This window comes from Gavia stellata, chromosome 1 (assembly GCF_030936135.1).
Source record: "Gavia stellata isolate bGavSte3 chromosome 1, bGavSte3.hap2, whole genome shotgun sequence".
Taxonomy (NCBI): Eukaryota; Metazoa; Chordata; class Aves; order Gaviiformes; family Gaviidae; genus Gavia; species Gavia stellata.
In genome coordinates, this window is record NC_082594.1 from 19766061 (window position 1) to 19791795 (window position 25735).

General features: G+C 36.4%; 1 protein-coding gene across 1 annotated transcript in view; it reads left to right on the top strand.

Moving 5' to 3' along the window:
- Positions 1-25735, top strand: part of ZMYM2 (zinc finger MYM-type containing 2) — a 72504-nt gene that overhangs the window by 27032 nt on the left and 19737 nt on the right. The window contains exons 6-11 of the mRNA XM_059824586.1: positions 956-1106; positions 1884-1999; positions 8001-8117; positions 8725-8875; positions 18982-19154; positions 24868-25033. Of these exons, the coding sequence (XP_059680569.1) occupies positions 956-1106; positions 1884-1999; positions 8001-8117; positions 8725-8875; positions 18982-19154; positions 24868-25033 (874 nt within the window). The remainder of the gene's footprint in view (positions 1-955; positions 1107-1883; positions 2000-8000; positions 8118-8724; positions 8876-18981; positions 19155-24867; positions 25034-25735) is intronic.

The window sequence follows — 25735 nt, forward strand, 5'->3', positions numbered from 1 at the left end:
CTGTCAAAACCATGATACTATTTTTGTGGGCAGGGAAGGTGTCTAGACAGTTTTTTCTGAAATTTGCTTTATAGTGCTTGAGATGTTTGCCTAACACTGAAGTATGTAATACATGTAGCAGATGAGAACTATTGATTTTGTGTGCTGTCATTGGTATTACTGCTTGGTGCGACTTTTCTGTGCTTTTTATAGAACATTTGTTCCCTTCTGTGAAAAGTGTTGAGTGACTGACTGCTGTGTTGAGAGATGTCAAAATTGAATCTTAGCAGGTTCACGGAGTCACAGTTCCTCATTGGATCCAATGAGGAGCATAGGAACTCTGCAGTGTGTTTCTCCTGCCTGGAAGAGTGGAACTAGGAGAGTTGAGAAGTTAGAGGTTCTCCCCACAGTGCTGTTACCAAGAAACTGCTACACCTAGCTCATACTTGATAATATTAAGGATGTTATCATTTGGAGAGTACAATTTTTTTTCCAAGTTTAGCACCTTTATTTATCCTTCATCTTTGCTGTGCCAGACTCCTGTTTATTTTCTTAAAACCGTTGTCCTATCAACAAGGAGAGAGGAACAGCGCTGTTTCAAACTCTCCGACTCAGCACAACTTGCTATATACTTTCACCACAGCTCACAGTTTGCAGATTGTGGAGTTTGGGATGGATTTTTTTTGTTGGTTGGTTGCTTGGGTTTTTTGAGGGGTGTGTGTTTTTGTTTTTTGTCTTTACACAGAAGTTTAGTTTTAGCCAGGTTCCCCCCAGGAATGAGAGACCCAACCGTAGTGCTGAATGCTCTTGAGAGGATGATCGTTAGAGTTAGTTAATGTAGGAAGGTTCTGATGGGGGAGCAAATTGCAGAAGTAATTAAGTAAGTTTTCCTCTGTGTTCATAATACCATAATTTAAAACCAAAAGCCAAACATAGTTTTAACTAATGCATTGTTTTGCTTTGTTTTATGTTTTAGAAATATGGCAAATTAACATCTTGTACTGGCTGCAGAGCTCAGTGCAGGTTTTTTGACATGACTCAGTGCATAGGACCTAATGGATATATGGAGCCATACTGCTCAACTGCATGCATGAACACACACAAATCAAAATATGCAAAATCACAAAGTAAGTGAAAAGGATGATGGATTTTCATCACTGATAAGAGTAGATTTTTTTTTTTTTAAAGTTTGAACACTGGGGGTGGGTTGTTTTGTTTTAGAATCAATCTATGCAAATATGGCTATAGGTTTTTAAACTTATTTAAAAAAAAAAGGAAAAAGATCATCTTATATTCAACACTAGTAAATGGACCCATCATGGGTCATTTTCCCTGCTGGCCGCCTTTTTGCTTGATGTCGGAAACCATTTTCAACTGTCTTGAGGCTTCTGGGGAAAAAATGTTGAGACATAATGTGCTCTGTTGTGTCACAGAATCATAGTGCAATTTTCATGCATATGAATTAATATTCTCTTGTCTGTGATCCAACCCCACTCCTGAAGCAACAATTGGAGAAGGATGGAGGTAGTTATAATGTATATGGATATTCTTTAGGTAAGAGTTTTTAATCTGGGTGAAAGGAACTGGTAAATAACTCAAAACGTGTGTTCTTTAATATGCAAAGCAGGCATTAGATCTTAATTCAGCTAACTCAAAGTTGAAAGTGCTCTAGTGAATTTTATAGAAGGTGCTATTTCATATTTAACGCTGGTCTTCAATGGAAGAATTCAGCAAAACCTCTGCAATTTCTTTAGTTTTATGTGACTTACAGAAGCTGACTGGAAAACAGACAAATCTTAACTTTTTACATTGAAATGTGGGAAGAACTGACCTGTAATCCAGTGGGGTTCTTTTACGCTACTATTTGGTGTTTATTTTGTTTGTAAACTACGTTTTTTTTTTAGGTATGGGAATTATTTGCCACTTTTGTAAACGAAACTCTTTACCTCAGTATCAAGCCACAATGCCTGATGGAAAACTGTACAACTTTTGCAGTTCCAGTTGTGTAGCTAAATTTCAGGTTAGCTGTTGTGTTAAATCTTTTCCTCCCTAAATATTTGTGTACCTGTGTTTGTGTTAAGTATTTGCATATTAAACTAACTTGCTTGTATATACATGTTTATGAGTTACAATTAACATAACAGATGCTTCTGGCTCATAACCATTTCTTTGATCAAAGTACTGTTTCATAGTGATAACACTAGCCACTATCTTAAACTTCGAAAATCGGATAACAACAACCCATTTCTTCTTGATACCCTAAGAAAACGCAGAGCAATATCCCAGCTCATCTTATTTTTACCACCCCAGTCTCTTTATGGAGATGAGCCTTGCTGTTTTGCATTGAAGATCAACAAATTTCATCTCTTTTATACTAAATACAGTAACAGAATTCTTGTGTTGAATATGGTACTAACAAAGGTGTGTCATGGGGAATAGTGACCGCCTGTGAAATGAAAGGTTAGAGCCTAAGCCATTAGAACGTTTATGGATGAAACTAGCCGTTTAAATTATGTCAAGAAACCAAAGTGTTCCAAGCCTAATGATAGGCACACTGGAAGAGGCTGCTATGCTTTTTGAAAGTATAATATTTTTAATACTAAAAATAATTATTTTAATTATTTTAATAGTAATAAAATATTAATATTTTAACATAATATTTTAATGTTAACTTTTAAGGTTAAAGTATATGTAAAATCTGTTGTAGTGATTAATCTGTAGGTGATCAAAGAACATTTTAAAAGAAAATACTACAATTTTTTTAAAAACAGCTTTCCCAGATGTGCACTGTGTGATTGATAATTGCCTTCTCACGTGTTTTTGAACAGTTATACCCATACAGGGTTTTCCCATTTGTCCTTAAACTTCGCTGTTTTCTGTCAACTGGAAAGCAAATCAGTTTCTTAATTGCGTCCTTAATATATCCTGGATAGGACCTCCATCATGTAGCCCTGTTCTGTGCTTCCATGCTAACCAGTGTAGTAGATGTCTGTCAGTAGAACTGATGAACAAACTAGATATACGGATTGTTAGTATGTAATGACACATCTGTAATACTTCTTGCAAACTCATTCGGCATTATTTTATTCTACATGGACTTACAATTGATTGCAGCCCCAAGAACTCTCAGAACAAAACCTTTCTGGTATTTGAGTGAGAAAAATAAAGCTATTGAATGACAAATACAGCCTGGGCCTTCTTGGATTTGCAGATAAGTCAAGGTGAAGCAACATTATTGAATATAACTGCCGGATCAGTTGATGCTGGTTGTGAGTTTCTGATCTTACTGAGACCTTGCTGATGCTTCTGTTGCAGTTTTAGTGCTACATGTAGATTTGTCTCTTTAATGTTGTAGTGTAGTTTAATTAGAGCAGCCACAGAGTCTGTGAGTTCTCAGTAAAGACCCAAGAACGGGTAGGTGGTCACTTGCTTACAGTTAGTTTGCTCAAACATCTCTGTCAGATTCTGACTTTTGATAGTTTTTATATATTCACTGTCTAGAAGAGTAAAATGTGTTCACCATTAGTTAAGAGTTGATTGTATGAGGACAGCTTATTTGTTCTGTTCATTTAGTATTTAGATGGAAAGGATGGTATACCACAATGTGAGCATTGGACTGTAAGTGTTCCCTTGAGGCTTTTTTATACGTTGTGATACATAAGGGATCAAACCTAAATTGAGAAAACCTAAATTGAGAAAATGATTTAATCCATTTGGTCAATTGCAATGCTTTCTGCAATGATATTTTGAAAAAATGGCTGATTTACTATGGTGCTCCATATTTTTCACTGTTTACTAATGCAGATAACTCTTGTTTTAATTTTCTGGCATTGTATTAATCCCTTTTACTTACTGTGCCTGTTCTTCCTATATGTTTTTCTTTTGTTAGGGTTACCCTTCTCGGAACAGAATAACTGCTGTTTCAGGTCTGTGTTGCCCTTCTGCAAAAATTTTAGTCCTTTTGGTTTACAAATGGGTTGGAATATTTAAATTCCCAATTTGTTTACAGTACTTTAGGGTTGATTGTTTTTTATGTTATGAATAACCTTTTGTTTCTAGCTAACTGTTGTTTTAATGCATTAAAATATTTGAAAGATTCAGCTGAGCTGCTTGTTGTGCAATGTATGTCCATATCTATAGTCTCCTTTGTGCGAACAGCTTGCAAGAGCATTCATCCTTGTAATAAAGAGGGTAAAAGAGGGAGAATAGCCTGCTTGATGTGATTTTGTTTGGTAGTTGGTGGTAGAATAGTGTGACTGTATCTTGTCATCTTTCATGCTGTCTTGGAGAATGTTATTGCGGAGTTAAGGACGGAACTGTTCCCAAGTTGTATTGTTTTAAGCCAGTTTTGCTATTGGTACCTTTACTGGGTCAGTTGAAGATCTTGCTCTGAACTTGTCTCTTGAAGAAAAATAAACTGCTAATTTATTTATTGTGAATGTGGAGGCTGTAGTACAAATGTCTTCCCAAAGTCAGCGAATGTATAAGTGTCTTAAAGTACAGGCTATCTTGCAAAACATGAGTCTGTGCAAAATTTTCAGAAAATTTGTGCTGAAGCTTTGATTGATTCCCCCCCCCCCAGTTTATGGATGTATGTGGAGAGTTGTAGGACTAGTATGTCTAAGAATAAGTACAATGTTTTTTAGCAGGTTACTCACTCTGGTTATTCACTAATGTTGTGTCCTCTTTCAGCATCATTATGGTGTCTGTAAGTGTTCTTTGTTACATACCTCTTTCTCACACACAGAGATACATGTCTTTTAAAAAAGCAGTATGTTGCAGTGGGAAGTGTGGAGGAAGCTTGGCATGCTTGTCACAGAAATATTTTTCCAAATTTGATCATAATAAAAATATTTGAGTCTTCCATGCTGAGGCTGGAAGGTCTGTGTGTGCATGAGCGTAAGAGGAGCGTTTGATTCCTTCCCTGTTTAATTTGGTGCCTCTGATTTTGCTTGTGGAACAGTTCTAGTGGCTATTCGTATTTAGAAGATTCCTCGTACGTATTTGCTTCTCTTTTTCACGTTAAGAACAACCTAATTCTTTCAATGTTATTTTTTAAGTAGAAAAAAAACCCTGACCACAGTCTGGTTGCCTACTAGCCCTTCCACATATACATTTATGTACAGAAATGTTTCCACAATTTGATTTTTGTGTTGCTGTGAGCAAGGATAACCCCCTCTATCGCTTATGCTGCAGTGGCAGGGGCAGACCAGAAACTGTGCTACTACGCTCGTCTTCTCAGAGGAGTCCTAGGCTGTGTCTGTCTACTGTTCATTAGTAATTTAGCAGCTTAGAGCAGTTTGAGGTGGTTGCATTGAAGGCGGAAAAGGGCTTTACAATGATTTTTCACTTTGCTTGGTACTTCCCATGCTCCTGTTGTTCAGGGCAGGCTCAAGAAAAGTCAGATTAAACAAAACTGTTTCTTGATTTAATCTAAGATATTCTAAAGAGCAAATATATATATATATATAGAGAGAGAGATGATTTCAAAGATATCTTTGATAAAGCACAACATGGATAAAACCTTGCTGTTCGGGGTGACATGTGAAAGATTTTAGTGAATTTATGATCTCTTTGCTGCATTATTCTTTCTGTCAAATAATGCTACCAAATAATTCCTAAAGATATTCTCTATTCTAAGCATCTTGTGAGTTAGAGGAGAAGCAAGATGATGAAAATATTGTGTGCATGTCATCTTGACTCATTAAAATACTATACAGAAGCAGTCCTTAATTGTAATCAGGATAATAGAAACTTTGAGAAGGCATAAAAAATCATCATGTGATTAACCATTGTTTTTACAACCATCTTCTGCTTGGTTTAGAGCTTTCAGTAATATGAATTCAGTTCTTTACTGAGTTCTGTGGGAAGATAATTTAGTCAACCTTAGGAGTTTGTGATAAAAAACCACTGGTTTTGTTTTAGAAGCAGTAATGCTTAATTGTTTAGATTTTTTTTATCTACAGTTAGATGTACGTATTCTTTAAAACAAGTTTTAATTTTAAACAGATTCAAACTCCATTGTTCTCACATCTCTAGCTTTTGTTATTGTTCAATTACCAGCCCCCTAGACTATGTAGGGCCTAAATTTCTACCACAGTAAACAGTTGGGAAAAGAAATAAAAGAAGTTAACAGTACCATACATCAGAAAATAACAAAAAAGCATGTTTTACTTGTAGCCCTCACAATAGGGTGTTTTGGTCCCATATTTAAAGGTAATTATAAACATCAAAAAATACAGTTGCTTTTCACTTGATGAGCACTTAAATATATTTCATCTTCATTCATCCCTCTGACTTCAGTGTTTCTGTACAAGTAGTCACATCTGCTAGTTCTTTAACATTTCCTTCATTCCTCAACTGGAGGTGGTGCATATACTTGCTTCTTCATTTCTTTTTGTTCTCAACCAGAACTTCTAGGACTTTCATTGTGCTTGCATAACCCATATGGCAGCACATGTTGAGAATGGTGTTTGCTCTGTGAAGGAACCTGCAAATACACAGATTGGACCTTGACCTTAAAATGCCTTTGTGGCTCCCATGTTAGCACAAGTTTTCAGCTACCTATTTAGAGCAGCCATAGTCTAGCAAACCGCTCTAAACCACAGGGACATTTGCTGGATATAGTGGGGAAAAATATGACAATACTGTATGTGGGCATCAGACTGTGTTAAAGTTGTTATGGGACAATGGACCGTTGAGATAAAGGTGGCATCTTTTCTGCTGTATGTGGCATTTTGTTCTCGGGTCCTGTCCGTGATTGGCAAATGTGCATGACTTTAATGTCTGCAAACTCCTGATACAGAATTAGTGCATCTGCATAAAATGATACTGTTTGCACTGCTAGCTAGCACTCAGCAGTACCAGTCCACTTATGTGAGGGGTTATATCAGTAATCAGTCTCATCACAGTTTTGGGTTTTTTTAGTGTAGGTGAACCCTTAGTAACATGAGAGTCTGAAGAAAAGTATCCTGTAACAGAAATGTTTTTACTTTTTCACTGTTACAAGGTGGAGAGGTAGTAACAAATCTGTCTGAAGAGAACTTGTCATCTTTAAATACATTTGTCTTGTTGCAAACGGCGTGGGAAAGTTTGTTGAGAAGATGGACATAAGAAATTTGTCCTCTGGATTCTTCAAGTGACTATGATCACTACTGATTCAAATTTTATCTTGAACATTGCATGTGCAATACACCAATAGTTGTTGCTTGATCTAGGGAACGTGCAAAAGACTTATGTTCTGTCGACATATAAGACCTACTGGAAGACTACAGATACTGTAAAATTGAATTCTCTATCTACTGATTGCCTCAGAAATGCATTAAGTGAATTATTCAGTTACAGAATTAAATTTTCATACCTACACATGCAATCTATAGTATTTTTCTCAATCTGAAAACCGTTAATTGTTTAGGGGCTTGCTGTTTGAATGATTGCATCTTCCTGCCATGGTGATTGAGGCCAGCTAGGACTATTAGCTAGTTTTCTCTTTAATCTGAGTAGATGCAGAGTTTCTTACTGAAGGCCTTTTACTTTAGTATTTATATTTTCAAGTGGTATGCTTAGGTAAGGTGTTGATAATCTGCCTTTGTGAGGTTTGGATTTGAAAATACTTGTTTATAGGTCTTTGAACTTCTGTGACCAAAATAAGGCAAGCTGTGAAACATATTTATCTGAAAATACATGTTTTGTGATTAACAGTTGTTCAGTTCTGGGAGACTGGTTTTTTTGGCAGTTATAATTACCCTTAAATCACAGGCATTAGAAAGGTAAAGTAAAAGCAATACAACCTTGAAGTAATTACAGTGGAAGTGTGGGTAAAGATTTGAGATTGGAAAACCTAAGATGACGAGGAAGAAGGAATTAAGGGAGAAGACTAACCTGTTGTGCTTTTGCCAGAAATGCTCCTGAGTTTATTTATAAACTCTCAAATTCTCAAACGCTATAGGCTTAATTGAAAAAACACATTTTAAAAGTAACTTACTTTGTAAGTGATGTGTATGTATATTTGTGTTTTTCAGACTCTCAGTGTGCAGTCTTCAACAAATGGTCAGTTTGTCTCTCCCAGTGATATTCAGTTGAAATGTAATTATTGCAAAAGTTCTTTTTGTTCAAAGCCAGAAGTACTGGAATGGGAGGTAAGGGTGTTTTTGGTGTTGGTTTTAGAATGATGAAGTGTTTAAAAGTTGAAACCTGTAACTCCAATACAATTTTTCAGATAGCTATTTTATAAGGTATTGAAGCTTAAAAAATTAAGTTAATAAAAATCGACCTGGTTCTGTAGAATATCATTTAACTTCGGTATGGATAAAAGCAGAAGTCTTTGTTCATAAATAACAAATACAAAAGCATCTGTGGAATTTAAAGAAGAATGTAATAGATCAGCTATAAGTTTGAAATCTGCTTTCATCTTCAGTTATTGTATGACTGTAGATATTATAGACCATTGTTACTTCTCTCAGTTCATAGAAAAGTGTATCTGAAGAGGATATGCTAAGATTGATTGGCATATTTTCTGTTTAGCATTTTCATATGAAATTGAGTATTTGTAGCACTCACTGTCAGCTTGAGTGAGAGTTGTTAATTTTTAGCATTAGAAGTCATACCCTAATTGTGCGTTTGCACTTCTGTTTACTTTGCATGTTAAAGTTGTGTCTTAGTGCAACTTTAATAGTTTGCCATTATCCAGACCTTAAGATTTTATGCATTAACCCTATTCGTCACGCTTTGCAACTTTGCATTTAGAACAAAGTGTATCAGTTCTGCAGCAGAGCATGTTCTGATGATTATAAGAAACTGCACTGCATAGTTACATACTGTGAATACTGTCAAGAAGAGAAAACGCTGCATGAGACGGTGAATTTCTCTGGCATCAAAAGACCCTTCTGTAGTGAAGGTATGTATGTAATTGGTTTTTTTCTAAGGTATTGGTCATTGTAGTTTTACTGCAGTTGACTTACTATGTTAATATTTCATGTTACAATTTAAGGTAACAACTCATGCTGCTGTACTTGAGGCTAAAACAGAAGTTTCTTCATTATTATTAATGAAGTGCATGTACCTGTTATTAGTAGTGCATGTACTGTTAATTTATCCAAGCTGCTTTTAAGGTCTTTTGTTGAGGTTTTTCACCACATACTCCAGGTTAAGGAAGAGTGGGCAACACTCTTTAAGTGTGTGTGTGTGTGTGTGTGTGTATAAATACATACACATATGTATGCACATACATATGCCCAAAAAAATTGTATGTAAATTCTTTTCTTGAAATTTATGCAGTGGAGCCTATACCAACACTAACTGCCTTGAGGAATACCAAGCTTTCTCTTTGATTAGTATTTTCAAAATCTAATACAACAGTGGAAATTCTGTTTGGCTTAGAATGGTTATTCAAGCCGTAACTCGAATGATGCCTGTTGATGTATGATGATTACTGTCATTATAATTTTCCTGACTAATGATTTGGATTTTCAAAAAGAAAACAAACTAAAAAGGAGGTATATGGGCATAGGAGTCTTTTAAGTTGCATTAAAATACTGTTTTAGTAGAAACAGCAAAATACAGTCTTAAGGAGAACCTATCCTTTCCACTTCTGGTGAGCTATTCTTCAATACTTGTATTTAATCTTGATCTTAGAAGTTTAACTACAAGTTTGGATGATCTATCTCTGGAGCATATAGTGAATATTTTTTTCCCTTTAGTTATAATAATAATACTTTCACTATTGTTTGATAAACCTTGCTGAAGATCTCTGCTTTCAAGCAGATTAAACAGCAGATGTGCCAATTTACTTGTAGCAGGATCCCGCTAAGCTGGAGAGGGGTGGACTGCGGGGCTGGAGGCAGCCTTCCCTCCATGCTGTTCCCTTATAGCTGTGGACTCTGCAAGCTTTTGTTTCTGATGAATGCAGTGTGGTGGCTTAGTTTTCTTTGCCATCATTACTTTCTTCTTGTGTTCTGGACTGCAAAGTGATAGCTGGAGGGGAAAAAAAGGACAAAGCAAGGCACAGTTTTACAGTGTATCATTGCAGTGCTCAGTAACATCTAGCTAGAAATTGTTTCTGTGAATAAAACGATTCCACGGAATATATTCAAAGAGCAAACTTTTTTTGGCCTGGAGATTACAGTATACGCTGGTATACTGTGAATACTTACGACTCTGTCGTTTTAAAGTCTGGTGGCTGTAACAATGAAATCGGTAAGATTCATAATGCGAGCTATGCCATGTTACTACTTCTGTAGATAGATTTCTGTATGAGGAGGTGTGAAATAAATGAGGACTTGTATTTCCTATTGGAAAATTTGAGGAAGGAAAGAAACAAAAACAGTCTCCTGCATGAATACAGTGGGGAATCCGTTGCCAGATGTCTTAGTGTGGGTCCTGAGTTTGCATGTGTTGGACTGCCAGCTTGAGGATCAATACACCAAATGTTACCATTAAAACAAAGTTTATCGGCTTACTGTGATGATCTGAACCACTGAGTAATAGAAAGGAGGTAGTCAAAAGCACCATTAAGAAGAATGTAACTTGAATAAATATTGCTCACATCTGCTGGCTGTAGCTTAGGTCTGCTTTGTGATGCATATGAAAAAAGCTGTCTGTGTTACCTGATGAAAATAAACTGCTGACCTGCACAGAAGCTCTGTAGAAACAACCTAGGCCCTGTATTTTAAAGGAAAACCAATGATTGTCATCGATTGCTGCAGAAATAGTGGAATCCAAGAGTTAACAGTGTTTAGATCTGACGTGGGGAGGAGAGGGCCAGGTCTTTAGATGGACTGAGTGGAAGTCAAGTTCCATCATCAGAGGTGATACATTTCTCTTCCCCCTTTTCCAGGCACCCAAACACCACCAGTTTTTCCTTGATGTCATAGCCTTTTTGCAGAAATATGTCCATCTGTTTGTGAAGTAGAAAAAACTAGTAGATGTATCAAATAAACTTGTTGGATATGGAGGCCATGCTGGTTTTGATATTGCAAAGTGTTCAAGAAAGCTCACCAACATAGATTATGTTGTTGAGCATGCAATTATTCTTCATCAGAAGACAATGTATAACGATTTGAGAAGAAGTAACTTAAGGTCCTCAGTCACAAAAGTTATTGGCATTTTTGGAAGAAATTGAACTCTCAAGGGAAAATACTGGAAAATTTCAGGTGTGTGTTTGTAAAAAAAAAAAAAAAAAAAAAAAAAAAGCTCCTAGATAAAATTAACAGGTGTTGAAATTCTGCAAGAGTGCTTATTTGTTTGTCTTCAAGCAAACTGATGGGAAAGCATATGTAAGATCAACCACAAATACCACTTGACTGCTTATGCGTGCCTAGGTGGAGTACTGAAGATGTCGTCATTCCTCTGCTCACATTCTTCATACCTGAGGGTTTTTTTTTACACATACGTATGTATTTACACACAAATCCTGGCACCCACATTAAAGTCTCTGGGATCAGTATTTCTGTGCAGTTTCACTCCAACTCGGTTTACTTATATGTTTCTCTTAAGATATTTAAAAATAGGTGCAATGACCAGCTGAAAATTCCATTGCAATAAGGTGTAATTAGAACTGACCTATCATTTGTGCTAAAGATGGTTATTAATTATTTTGTGGAGCACAGTATGCTTTTTCTGTTTCTGTCCAAAACTGGGATGCTACGTGGAGGATGAACAACCTGAACGGACTAGTTGAAAGAGTTTAATCTGTTCCCCTGGTACTGAGGCTTTGGAAATTAAACTGTCCTGGAGTTTTGCCACTAGAGTGCCTCATTCCAAAATACCAGTATCTAAATTAAATAAGATGTATGTTGTATATGCTAAAGCAAGAAGATAAAGTTGCTTGTAGATTTTTATGTATGTATAGTTGCATGAGTGACAATTGAGGATAGGCTGTGCAAGTTTTTAATCCTGAGGAAATCTTCAAGTTATTGAGGTTTAGGTTTTTTAAATATATATCCCTTCTGAGGGTCTAGGAGAACAAATTAGTCTTTGGCAATCCAACAATGGAACTATTTTATGATGAGTTATCACTATAACTTTTACTTGCAGACTTATTTTCCATTTAATTCATCTTTTCAATAGAACTAAGTGCTATGATTTAAATAACAGAGGGTTTGTAATAATTTTATAATGTGAATTTTAATAACACTGATTCATATACAGTGGCCTGCTTCTTGGAAGGAGAAGGTCAGTAAGCTGTGGAGTAACTCAGTTATCTGATGCTTGGGAGTTCCTTTCAAATGTATAATACAGATAAAAGCCAGTTATGAAACTATCAACTGTACTGTCATCTTGATAGTGTTTCTGGGATTTATGGATTCTGCAAATTAAACTCAGTGTAGACAATTCTGATATTTCATTTAAGTACAGATAACTCGCTTTGAAATACTGTAGAGCTGACAAGTGGAAAAAGAAATGTAGGAAATTAAGTGATTCTAGAACTGCGTATGTCTAGGAAAGATGCGTATTTAGTTAAAGCATTGTAGATTTTAGAGTGGCATTTTTCCATTCACTGCTGCACAGTGGATTGTTCAGTAAAGTATACTATTAAATGTTTAGTTGATTAATTTTTAGATTTACATGAAAACATTGCAGATATGTGAATAGCCTAAAGACAAGTGTGTTAAATTTTATACAGGTGCTTACATATGAATGTTTCACAACCAGTTAAGATATTACCTAAAATTTATAGCAATGCCTGTTGTTACTAGAAACATTAACAAACTGGTTTCAAAACTGATGTGTGATATGAAGTGTTGCTAAGACTTAGTTATAGTTGCTGGGCTTCTCCGGTAGGTGGAGAACCGCGCTGAGGAAAAGTCAGTGCGCTGGCCCTGCCGCGCTGCGCTGCTGTGTTCCCCTAGGTGAAAGGGGTTGCCATCAAGCCTGCTTGAACCTCTTCATTCCTGATGTCTGGTTTCTTTATTGTTAAATGTGAAAGCTACAGAAACTGTTAAAACACAGCTTTTTTTATAGCTTACGTTATCAACTATCTATTTTTAGAGACACTGTTATACCTTTTAAAAATAAAGTGTACAGAATTTGAGCTAGTGTGCAGAAATTTTTGAAGACAGTAGTAAAGCACCCATTTTTATGAAAAATTTTATGGCATAATTACAACTTCTTAACTGCATGCTACTTTGCAATAGGACTGCATAAAGCTATCAAGGATTGGTAAGTAGTATAGAAGGTAGTTAAAGAAAAAAAATTCTATTTAGTATATGTAAAATTTCATATCACAGTTAGGTGTTTTGCATAATAAATGTTCTGTTACAAGCTCTCGGGTTTGTGCTTCACAGAGCTGTTACTTCCCTCTCTGCAGCTCTGACAGTGACTTAACCGTGTTAAAATAACTTGTGCTTGCTATGGTGCCTTTTCAGCTTTAGCCTACCATGTTAGACAGTTTGGTTTTGCTTCTGACCGCTTCTTTTGGCAGTGTCTCTCTGAGACGAAACCTAACCTGAAATACCAGCTTCCTTGTGGCTTTCTTTTGAAGGTTTATTTGGTGCTGAGTTGGAATATCCTGGCAAAAGGGGACAAATGAAAAGCAAAACACATCTTAAATACTGTAAAATGTATGATACATAAAAATGCCCTTTCACAATTGCAAGAGTCATGTTGTTACTGAAGGAAGGTATTCCTTTCCCACCAATCAGGTTAGGAGAAAAGTGGAAGCCAACTTTGGAGGGATTTTGAGGTGCCTGAGTCACTCTGAGAGAATACAATCTCCTTTAACTGCTATGGACAAAAGTTACAGTGAGACATCCCTGACATCCATTTGAGCCGCAGCAGTTTTCATTAGAGAACTCTGCATGGCACAGTGCAGTTGTTCAGGCTATGTCATCTCATTTAGTAGTCTGGTATTAAATCTTTGAGCTGCAGATGACTATTCCAAAAAAATTTTGTTACTGTAAAAGCTCAAAGATACTTTTCTGCTGATAAAAATGAATTAAGGTAAAAAAGACAGCATATTCAAATCAGAAAAGTCCCTTATGAACTATGTAACAGGCTCCCTTGCTGCAGAAGCACCAAGTGAATGCGCTTGGCTATGCTGAAGGAAAGCACAGGTCCACACCTTCCAGACAAACACACATGGAAGAGCTGGAGAGCTGGTTATTGTGGTATTCCACTCGTGTAAGAGTCTGATCATGTAGATGTAGTTTCCAGTTAGCGCTCGGTGGATGCGTATCTTCTGGAATGACTTGAAAATTTTAACTTGTTAACCTGGATTTTGATACTTCTGGCATTGTTGTTGTAGTTGAAAAATTGGAAAGATAGAACTATGCTGAGGAAGAGATTCTATGTTTATCTTCCCTCTGTCTATAGAGGGAGAACATTTGATACACTTAATATAACGTCATTTAAAATGTAATTTGAGTACACGTGCTGAATCTTGAGATTTCTTGTTCATGGAGAGCTATTTTCTAACATGGTAAAGAATATCAAGTGAAATCTTGTACATTGTTCAACTACAGTAGTCCTTGTTAAATTGGTGTTCTTTGGTGTTAATTCCACTGTTGTGTCTTTGAAGAGGTTTGAGACAGGTCTTCACTTGAAGACAACATCGGCTATTGCAGATAAGGGTGATGAAAATTTAAGGTGCTGAGATTATGAGCACAAGAAGAAGAAAGCTTATAAAGATGCTTCTTATTAACCTGAAAGAATAATCAACTTGAACAGATTTAAGAACAAGCAAAAACTGAGTAACTGGATGAGAGTAGGAGGGAGGAGAAAGGAAGGAGCTAGTATCTAATATAGAAAATACTAGGATAAACTGAGGGTTTATAAAAGTTGAGTTGAATAAGAAAGTAATAAAACATTCTTAAGCAGAAGACTAGGAAGGAAGTGGGTTACACAGCCTCTCTGTAACACAGGGAGGGTGGGGTCTATTTTAATGGTAATCCAAGCAGGACCCACAGTTGTATGCATTGCATCTGTTTTCATAAGGATACTGATGTTTACTGTGAAGCCAGAGACACCGGATTATAGGAATGTGGGTATGGAAGAGGTGGCTATTGCATTCAAATCAATACAGAGGGAGGCAGCAGAATGATGTGGATGGAACATAGCTCCAGAAATCTTCAAGACCTAGCTTGTGATCCTACAGGCTTCTTGGTACTGTAGGCTTGTGATATGATGGGCCTGTTGTTATTCTTCTCTAGATGAAGTTGTTAAAGGATAACAGTTGAAGTTATTACAAGATGAGAGAACAGGTAAGTTTTGTATGTAGCTTGAAGGAGGAGAAAGGTAGTCTAGTAAGTACAGCCTTTCAGAGGTAAAAAACTAATTTTTTTTTAGGATGAAATTATTACTTTCTAGAAAAGATGTTATTCTCTGTGGTAAGGAGAGACTGGTGTTGAGGCCTCAGGAAGTGTTTCTAGTTCAGCATTCCTTTTTCACAGGTGCTTGATGTGTGAATGTACTGAACTTCCCATAATTCAGGTAGATGCTGCTGGTAGAATAGGATCAGGTTCTTAGTAACTGGCTTGCACTGAGTCTGCAGACAGTCAAGTGAAGCATGTTTCCTACCATGGGTAGCTCTGCAGTGCTGGATCTGGCAGTTCTTGGGTCTGCCAAGAGAAAGGAAGCTCTCTTGACCTGGAACATGCCTGAAGTAAAGGTTTGGAGGAACTGCTTGTGTGTTGTTCTGTCAGTAAGCCTCTGTTGCGTGTGTTCAGATCCTTATCCTCTCTCTACAGTTTATGTGGGGAATCAAAGTTCAGGGCTGTTGGAAGGGATAGGTTTTGTGTTGGGTTTTGCTTGGAAGCCAGAATTCTAATAGCATAATTAAGGATATGTTACGTTGATTTAGCAATTACTCAACTACTTCTTTTTTTGCCTGGTTCAGATTTTGAGTTGGAGATGTTTCATCTGAAAATGTTCCTTAACGGTCTCTCTGAGACAGTTGAGTTGCAGGGTGGTCTTCTGTTAGAACTTTGCTAAAGAACATAATTGATTACCTGTGCAGCTTGAAACAAATGACCTGCACTTACATTTTTCTTTGAAATTAAGAGCTGTTTTCTCTTAGAGACACTTTAAAGCACTAGAGATTTCCATCTGGTCACACTAACTTGTGTGTATGGTGTTATAGCAGAAATCCTGAGCAACTTAGGCTTTTACTCATATATTTTTGTTCAAAATGTTGGGGCTGTCAGCTGTTTGTCTTAGGCAGTGCTTATACTCATGAACCCCAAGTCCCCGGGGGAGTTAGGCTGGCCAAACCCTCAGGATTTTAGTGTTGATATTGGGAAGATGAAACAACAGGACTTTTTGTATTACTCGTCCACAATCTACTGTCAGTCAAAGTCTACTTCTTGGTCTCATCTACAAAGCCAGCATGGATGCTGCTGCTCTGTTGATTCAGGATTTACATTGTACACTGTGAAAACCAAGTTGTTAGAGCTCAGAATCTGTTTTGCCAAAGGCGAATACCTTTTTCCATACTTCAAAGAAAGTCTTACTATTCCAGTCAAAACCATAGCATTATAATAAAAAGTTATATCCTAGATACGCACAGAGTACGAAGAACCTAATTAAAACACATTCTATAAAAAGAAAGGCATTTTTTCTTCCTTTTGTCTGAAGTGACATGATCTTGAAGCAACCAAATGTTCCCTGGTCAGGTGGATTAAGTTACCTATTACAAGGACATAAAAAAGTATCAGACAAATCTAAAGAATTTTGCTCATGATGTTGCAGAAAAAAAAGCCTGTACTTCCATTTTAAAAGTCTTCAGTGTTCTAAGAATCTTCTGTCAACATTTGAAGTTTTATGAAGATGGATTTTCTATCTTCTGTAGAGGCCTTCTTCAGCAAGAAGCCCTGCAGCCAGTGATCTATAGAAAACCCCATGTTTTTCAGGCATTTAGTCTTAAGGGCTGAAATTTTGGACTTTTTGTTTCCCCTTACTTAATGTTCACTGCTCATTATTTTCCATGAGTCACAAAGATGTGGGAGATGTTTGACTGTAGAATGGAGAATTTCTTACCCGATAACTTTTTTTAATGTAACAGCAGTATCTTCAGTTTTACTCCCTACAGTTTAGCAGCCAAGAAGAATGTCAACTTTGTCCGTTCCTTTTTGTAGACTATTTAGCCAGATGCACATAGCTTACCTGATTGGTGGTAGAGTACTTCTACTAATCTAGTCTTGCAAGGTTGATGCAGCATTGAATGGCTTTTTTAAGGCACAGCTGAAGAGGAGGATACACTGTGGTGCTGAGCTATCTCTGGAATTGTAAAGAAGTGGAAAGAATCTGATGCCCCACACAATAATGAGAGATACAGCCAGCTGGAAGAAATACTGATGAGAAATTTTCAGTGCTTTAATGGGTACTTCTAACTACTAGCTTGCGCACACTGGTATCTTTAGGATTATTATTTCCTTCAGAGCAGTGTATTTAACATCTGAATTAGTTGCACTGTAAGGATGATTGCTTGATTTGGCACTTTTCATCTGCACTGCCTGTTTTGTGTGTTAGTAATTTTCTTTCTTCTGTTGTTAAAGAATCAGATCTATAACTAAAAAAACACAGTTGAAACCAAAGTTATTACCTACAGTGTTTTATTTGTATGATATTCTATAACTGTCTTTGTTTGCATTGCTAATAAATTCAATTTGTTAGCAAAGCTTGTAGCATTGCAAGTTAAATTTCCAGAATAACCTTTTGCTTTTGGAAGATGCTGTCTGCTGCCGCTTCCACTTGTATTCTTGTGCTTTTAGTGATTTTTAAAATGGTATCAGTTTCACACATATGAAATTCTACCCTAATAGTCAACAGCACAAGTCACTTAACTGAAATCACTGAATACATTATAATTATAGTATTTTTATATTCTGTATGCCAGAGGACATGCAGCATATATGTTACATATTGAGTTTCATAACTTACCAGAAGTACAGAAGTCTGCATGTGTTAGACTGTATGCCCTAGCAGAGTGTGCACTTAGAAGATGTGAGTTCTGGTCTTGGCGGTACTGTGATATTTGGGAGATCATGAAAACAGGTGCAGTACCTTAGATGAAAGGTCTGTGTAGATGTTACCTTGTCCATCCAGTGTTAAATATAGACAGTTACTTCATCTTCTTATACTGTAAAATTAGCACAATTAGACATGTTTGGTATATGATTTAGGCATCAGCTGAATAGACAGTAGATTTGAGGTAGTTCAATACATTATATTCTCAAAATAGCTTATGTAATAGCTACAGTATTCATCTTCTAATGCATTTAATACATTAGAATGTCTTTTCAAATTTGCTTGAGGGAGGATTAGATTATTGAAGAATATACCTCTCATTATGGCAACCCTGAAATTATGACTGCATAGCAAATGCAGAAAAAAAAACACCTGATGTGAAAAGAAAAAAGATGCATTGCATACAAATCCTACACAAATTTCATATGTAAACTCCTATCATTGCATAATTATTCTCAGTACTGATCATTGCTTACTTTATAGTTACTTTTTTAAGAAACTCCTCAGTTCTTAGGTCATCTTGTAGCTGTTAGTATTCTTAAAAATTAATGAGTTGTCTTAAGTGGTTTCTTGTATTAATATGAATGAAAGTAGTAATAGAAATAAGTTGATCGTTGAAGATAGGTATCATTTTAGTGGATAGTGTTGTCTAGCTTAATTTCTGCTCGTCATTGTCTGGATATCTAGCATTCTGAGGATGTGTAACTGAGCAATGTAATTTGAAGTCAATGCTTTTGCATGGGTCTATATGAAAAGAAAATTACGTTTTTTCCCTGACTGTTTGTTCAGGGATTCAGTAAGCGCAGATTCAAGCATAGTGTTTTGAAAAAGATGCAGACATCGCATGAAACCATAGAATTGTGCAGGAAAGATATTCAGGTAAAAATGTCTTGAAATATAGTCTATTATGCAACCTGAATTTTTCTGAAGCCCCAATCGTTAGCTGTTGTTGTATTCATTTAATTTTCAGTATTTAACTCTTAACTGTGATATCTCTCTGTAAAAATTACTTTGTTCCTAATGTTTAAAATCTGTTTCCAGGCTGCAAGCTGCTATATAAACAAGACTTTGCAAGACGGTTAGGACTGAGATGTGTTACTTGTAATTACTGCTCACAGCTGTGCAAAAAGGGAGCAACTAAGGAACTTGATGGTGTAGTGAGAGATTTCTGCAGTGAAGAGTGCTGTAAAAAATTTCAGGACTGGTACTACAAGGCAAGTAACTCAGAATTTTTGACGAGAGCTCCACAGTTAAAAAAACCAAAAATGCACGTGTGAGGATATCTCAAGGACTGTGCTGCAAATATGGCTTACTTCAGCAAAGCATTTGCCACACAATAAGCAAATTTAATAATTTCATCATTTCAGTTTTCTTAGATCTTAGAGCAGCATTTCTACCATCTGATTTTATTAATTTATTTGGCAAGGAAGTCTTGAGTTACAGAAAACCAAGAAACTACTATGTATGTTTGTTACCTTACAATTCCATTTTTTTTCTCAATTGATATAGTATTTTTCTTGTCAAAACTTCTTAAATGTGTATTCAGACTGTTGAAAACACTGTTAATAGCAACTGGATGATACCTTGAGTTGACTGACGATAAACTAGGTTAGCAGAGTTTTTCTTGTTCCTGTTTTTGCCTCCGTTTTTGCCTTTTCCCTTCTCCCACAGTTTGAACTGCAGAGGCTTTGATTGTTCAGTATTTCCCAGTGGAAAGGATGCCAAAGGGAAAAGCAAGACCAAATGGATTTCTAATAAAAGTTTAAATCATACAGATGGCATCTATTCCTAAATCTCTGGAAGCTTAACTACCTTGTGAAGCACAACCAGCAAAGAGTTCACGTTAAGAGGGTTTTTTCTTTCTTTCAAAAAATGAAAGCAAGGTGAAATTGGACTGGGTTTAACCTGCGATTAGTACCATGGATAAAATACTTGATCTCTGGTGTGAACATCCTGGAAAGCTACACTGATAATATCAAAACAAGAACTACACTTGTGGATGCAATTGCAAAAAAGACAAAATTCATCACCTTACCAAAACTGTACGCAGCCTGGAAGGCAATAAAAAGCTTGAAGTGTTAGAGGGCTAGATACAAGTCCTGTAACTCAAGATGATCCACCTACCATAAAAGAACTGAATCTGAAGACATATCTGATATTTTGGAATGGCTGGTTCCAGAAATGCTACAGCCAAACGTTGTAAAGTCTTTATTTTGAATAATGTATGTAGGGTCCTGTTAGACGTTCCTGAAAGAAAACTACTGAAGACCAGAATGTGTTTCTTCTGTCTCATGTGAAAATAGGGTGACGAAGCTTGGCTGCAAAGTTCTTAAACTTACAAAAATGTTAACTTCGTACAATCATATTTAATCTATATGCCTTAAAACTTGAGGTATGGAATGAAATTTATCCCTGCATAAAAAGTGCCTTCTGACAGAGAACTTAATAAAGCTTCAGTGTGCTTTAGAAATCTCTTGGTGATTCAGCAAAGAATATAGCCTGGGGTTGTGCATACCAAACTAGTTTCATGTACATAAACTTCTATGGAAGCTTGTACTCTGATTCAGGTTTGAGAACCACTTGAAAACTCTGACTTCAGGTTATGCTTCTGATCTGCGGGATAAGGCAGTAATAACTTAATTGGCCCATTAAGTCTGCTTAAGAAATGCTGTTGGTACTGTGGTACAGGAAAGTTAGACATGATGCCATGAAAAGGCAATTTAATCTAAACAGACTTGCTGGTAACTAGCGACTTTTGATACTTTTGATGATACTGAAGTGTTAGATATTTTTACTTTTTGAATCTTACGCTTGCTAGTGGAACTAGTGTTACATGATGTTGAATTGTTGATTGTCATTTTTTTTCAAATACTTAAAGCCTTTGCCTAATTCAGTTCTGGTTATAAAAGTTTGGGATTTATTACATGGGGAAGACATGTAATAGGTTTTGGGAAATTGTGTGTTGTGCTAAAATTGTCTTTTTTCTTTACATCTTTGCTGGTAACTTCTCCCTCTTTTATGAAAGTCACTCCAGATATCTTAGATTTGGTAGTGCATTGTTAGCTGATGTTCTTACCTAGCCATAAATAGATAATGATCAAAATACAGGAAGACAGAATAGATACGGACCCCTCCCCAAATTTGTACTTCATTTGCTGTTTTGTCTGTTAGCTTCTTAAAAGAATAGTTACATATGTATGAGCTTTGTCTCATTTATGCAATGTCCAGTGTAATTTTGGAGTTTCAATGAATGTATACATGAAGAGAAATAAGTAGTAATAACCTAGTAATGTTTTAACATCAGCATTGTGTTCATTAAACAAGTGTTTGTCTCCATCTTCTTTGTCTACTTTTTTTTATGGACACATCTTTCTCATGTAGTATTATCTGGGAAACATCTTAACCTTTAAAAATAATTAAGTATTATGGGAGAGCTTCCCTGAATGCCAAAATTCTCTTCTCAAAAAGCCAGAAGAAGGTAGCAGTGGTAGAAGCACAACAGACTGTTATCTAGAAGTATTAGAAGCACATCAGACTTATCTAGAAGTGTTCTTCAAAGCTAATATGAGGGATTGAAATGTAAAAGAATAGTTCAGTCCCAATAATCTGTTGGGTGACAGCTACAGTTACCAGTTGATGCCGAGTTCTGAGGAAATTTCTACTGTATGGTGTCTCTGCACCTCTAAGATGAGGGGTAAAATTTTTGGTGTCTTGAGGTTAGCTCCCAAAGTTATTAGCGCTCCTCCTGTAAACTTCAATTGCATGCCATGGTTTGGATGTCAATCTGAGAAATGCCTGGGAAATTTCAATATAAATACTTTAGTAGCCTAATGTTTGATGACACTTTCAATCATTTGATGTTACTTAGACTACAGCATTGAAAGTACCTTGAAAAAGGGTATACAGTTCTGAGAACAGCACAGAAATCTTTTTCTTTAAATATACTTTGTGAAACATTGCTGAAAATACTGCAGCTGAAGTGCACTTAGAGATCATTCAAGGCTACAGTGGAGTATTGATTGTACCGAGCATGTATGATGATGACTCTCTATTCAGTGGAGGTCAGGTGTCTTTAGCAAAGACTAAGCAGGACACAGGGAACTACAGTCTGAGGCACAGAAAAATTACGGTGGCTGGTAAGCTCAGATAGCAATGGTTGTCAACAGTGGTAAAATTTGAAACAATGGAGCCAGCATTAATCTAAATGGTAAAGGCAGGAAGACAACCTTGTGGAATTTATCTTGTCCAAATTTAGCCAGTGTATAGTTGGGCATCTCAATTTCAAGTAGATACTGCTTCAGAACAGTTGATCTCCTTTCTCTTATAATTACTCACGCTCTGGAAGCATCACTTGCTTCCTATTTATTGTGGATTGAACTCTGAATAGACAGTTAAGATAGGTCAAATGAATAGCAGTCCAAACCACTGGAGAACATTTAGGAACAGGTCCTTGTAGGATTAAAAATGTAAATAAGAGCCCCACATGGGAAAACTTTGTTTTTAAACCAAGTTCAGGGCAAACGTTAGTGATTTGTACTGATCACCATGCCCATTTGAACATTTGAAGTTGGACCTGGAAAAAGAATTGGACCAAAAAGCAGTCATGAGTGGCAAAGGAGTTATGCGCAACTGGAGCACAGAGAGTATAGATGGACTTTTTGGAAACAGAGATAGAGCAGACCTGAAGGCAGGTATTTTGGAGGTTCAATTAACATACAGTGCCAGTATCCCAAATGAAAACAAATGGAAAGGGAAAGGAAGGAAAAAGCAGAAAATCCTGAATTCACACTCTTGCTTTCAGTTAATTCCTTGGTCAGGGAGGTGGGGAGAGCAAGCAGGTAGTAGGAAACTTCAGTGCGTGGAGCAGTGTATAGTATTGACTGCAAGCGTGACTATGGAAATGGTAGCATTAAGGTGTAGCAAATGTTAGGGATAAGAAGTGAGGCATCCTTATAAAGAAATCTTGGGCTTGCTAAGGAAAAGTAATTTCCATGTGGAAGCAAACTAAAATTTTTTTCACATAAATACCTTAGTAGCAGCCCAGAAGAGACAATAATACACTTATTCAAAGGCCTAAATGAAAGAGCAGAACCAGGAGAGGAAGAAAACTGTTGCAGGAAGGCTGTAGTTGCTGCATTTGACAAGATTTGTCACCTTTTTCTTTCTTTGAAGGATGAGAGAAAAATGAGCAGAAAGTGGTGCTTTGGTAGTCAAGCAGCATGCAGTGGGTCAGAATAGGAGGGCTTTTCTGTACATGGGTCAGCTGTCATTCTTAATCTGTGTTAGGCGGGCTTGAGATTTAAAATTAGAGTGAATTATAGGTAATTTTTTTTTCTACTGGTATTTCAGCCTTTTGGTGGCTTTGGAAGATGCATTTGCATTAAAAGTGTGAATTCACAGTTTCCCTGAACTGATAAATCTAGGCTATTTTGGCAACACTCCACATGTCATCTTCTTCCCCACTCCTGTCCAAGAATACAACTTACTTGCTCTTTTATCCCACTGACATCATCTCTGCTGCAAAATGAACTGTGGATCAGCATCAGGTCAAAGCGACAAATGTAACAAAAATTGAGGGAGGATGGGGGTAATGCAGTGCTGTAAGGTCCCTGACCTTGTGTACCCTGCGGGTGCATAAGCACTACTGCTGACACCTGCACAGAGGAGGGGGAAAAGAAGTACCTGCCCTTCCAGGGGCACCTGGTGCTTAGTGTGAGGTGATCCTGGTGCCACAGCTTTAATTGCTCCCAGTTTCAAGCCGATTATACTCTTAGAATCGAGTTTCTCTGTGTATCATCTTAAAATACTTGAAAATTGCAACTGAGAGCTGAATTTGCTACATGGACCTTTTTCTAGGGTTGTTTTTTTTTTTTTTGAGCCATTAGAGCCTTGTGCATAACTGCAATGTTGTGTATGGTTTTACATATTAATGTTTTATGTTGTATATTATCATAACTTCCCTCTTCCTCTCCTGGCTATATTATTAGGTTGACTTATTTTGGATTCCTGAGCATCCATAAAACTTCTGGTTTTTTAAGGACTGCTTTAGGATGGAGGTTGCAAGCAATATCAAGGGGAGTAGTAGTGCAAACAATTCTTCGCTTACTTGAAGATATGAAACTGGGGCTACCACTGTTCAGATAATAACTTATGCCATGGCTGATTAAATTCAGTGGAATCTATTTTGGAGAAAAACAATGTCTGTCTTAGTGATGCCTCGTGAAATTATCATGTAGGCTGGTGAAAGATATATTACTTAAATGTTTAGCTAGGGATACAGAAGAACAAAGTTTTGAGTTTCAGGTTACGTGCTAACTAGATTTTGTGGAAACCTCTTTAGTTTGAGAGCTATTGTTGTTTATAAATCATAGAGAAAGTTTGAACTAAATAATTGGAATCTAAAATTGTTGTCAAACTACTAAAGTAATGAAAATATAAAAGTTATACGCTAGAGGGCTCTGATTTGGTACCTAGATAAGTGATTCTCTTTGTGACTTAAAGGCCAAACTCTTTTGGGGAAAAAACCCAACTCTACTTGTCCTTGTTTCAAGAGAGTCATTAAGGAGTCTCAGTCACTTTCTGCTCTTGTTTTGCAGACTGCTTCAGTGGAATAAATTACAATTGATGCATAAAATTCATTTTTTACTGACTATCTAGAAGTGAGCAATTTCTAAAGATTTAGTAAAGACTTAGGGAAACAAAGCAGATTTATTAACCCCCAGCAAACAATTGAAAATAAAGTGACAGATACGCCTGTATGCACAGGTTAGAAGGTAGTGAAACTATCATATAACCTACATGAGCAAGACTTAACTGTGTAGTGGTAATGATTCTTCAGTACTCTTACAAAATGTAACCTTTTAAAATGTAGAAATAATTTTTTTCGAAGGCTTGTTTAAAAATGTCAAAATCTTCCTTTGTATTAAGGCTGCACGATGTGACTGTTGTAAGTCTCAAGGAACTCTCAAAGAGAAAGTGCAGTGGCGCGGCGAAATGAAACACTTTTGTGATCAGCACTGTTTACTCCGTTTCTACTGTCAACAAAACGAACCAAATCTGGCAACCCAAAAAGGACCCGAGAACTTACACTATGGTATGTGCTGCTTTATGGCTGCTAAATGGCAAACAAGATGCTTCCTTTAAATGAAAAATTTAAAGCTGCATGAATTATTTATTTGTTGTAATAAACTGTGTTAAGGATTACCCTTTTTTATTTTAGCATCAGAGGCATCATTGAGCTGCTTGCTATTTTTATCTTAACTCTTTATTGCTTTTTCAAGAGCTGAAACATTGTCAGGTAATCAAACAATTTGTAATCACGTTTTAAAAAACAAATCTTCTTTTAGGTTAAGCATAATTTTAGTGTTGTATCATCATGGGGACAGAAAATGTTTTCCTCTTTCATTGTGCTCAGGTTTGTCATTACTTGCTCTGTGCAAACACTTCTTTTCAAAATGTGTTTTGGTCACAGAAAGCAGATAAATGCACTAGGAATGAGAAAAGAAATAAATGAAATTAAAAGGAAATACATGAAATGGAAACTAAATGAGAATGGAATGAAAGTATCTAGATAAGAGGAATACATTGCTTTTTTTTTGTTGGCAATAGGTACTGTGTAAATTTGCTGATGATGGCTGAATGCATGTTTATGTAGTTTAAATGGCAAGTCAGGCAAAGTTTAAATAAATCAGCTTTTTAATTAATGTAATTATAGCAACACAACTTCTTTGTATGGCCATTTTCATATTTGAACATTCTGGTATTTACTTTTCTGAAAGAGGCTATATTCATGTCT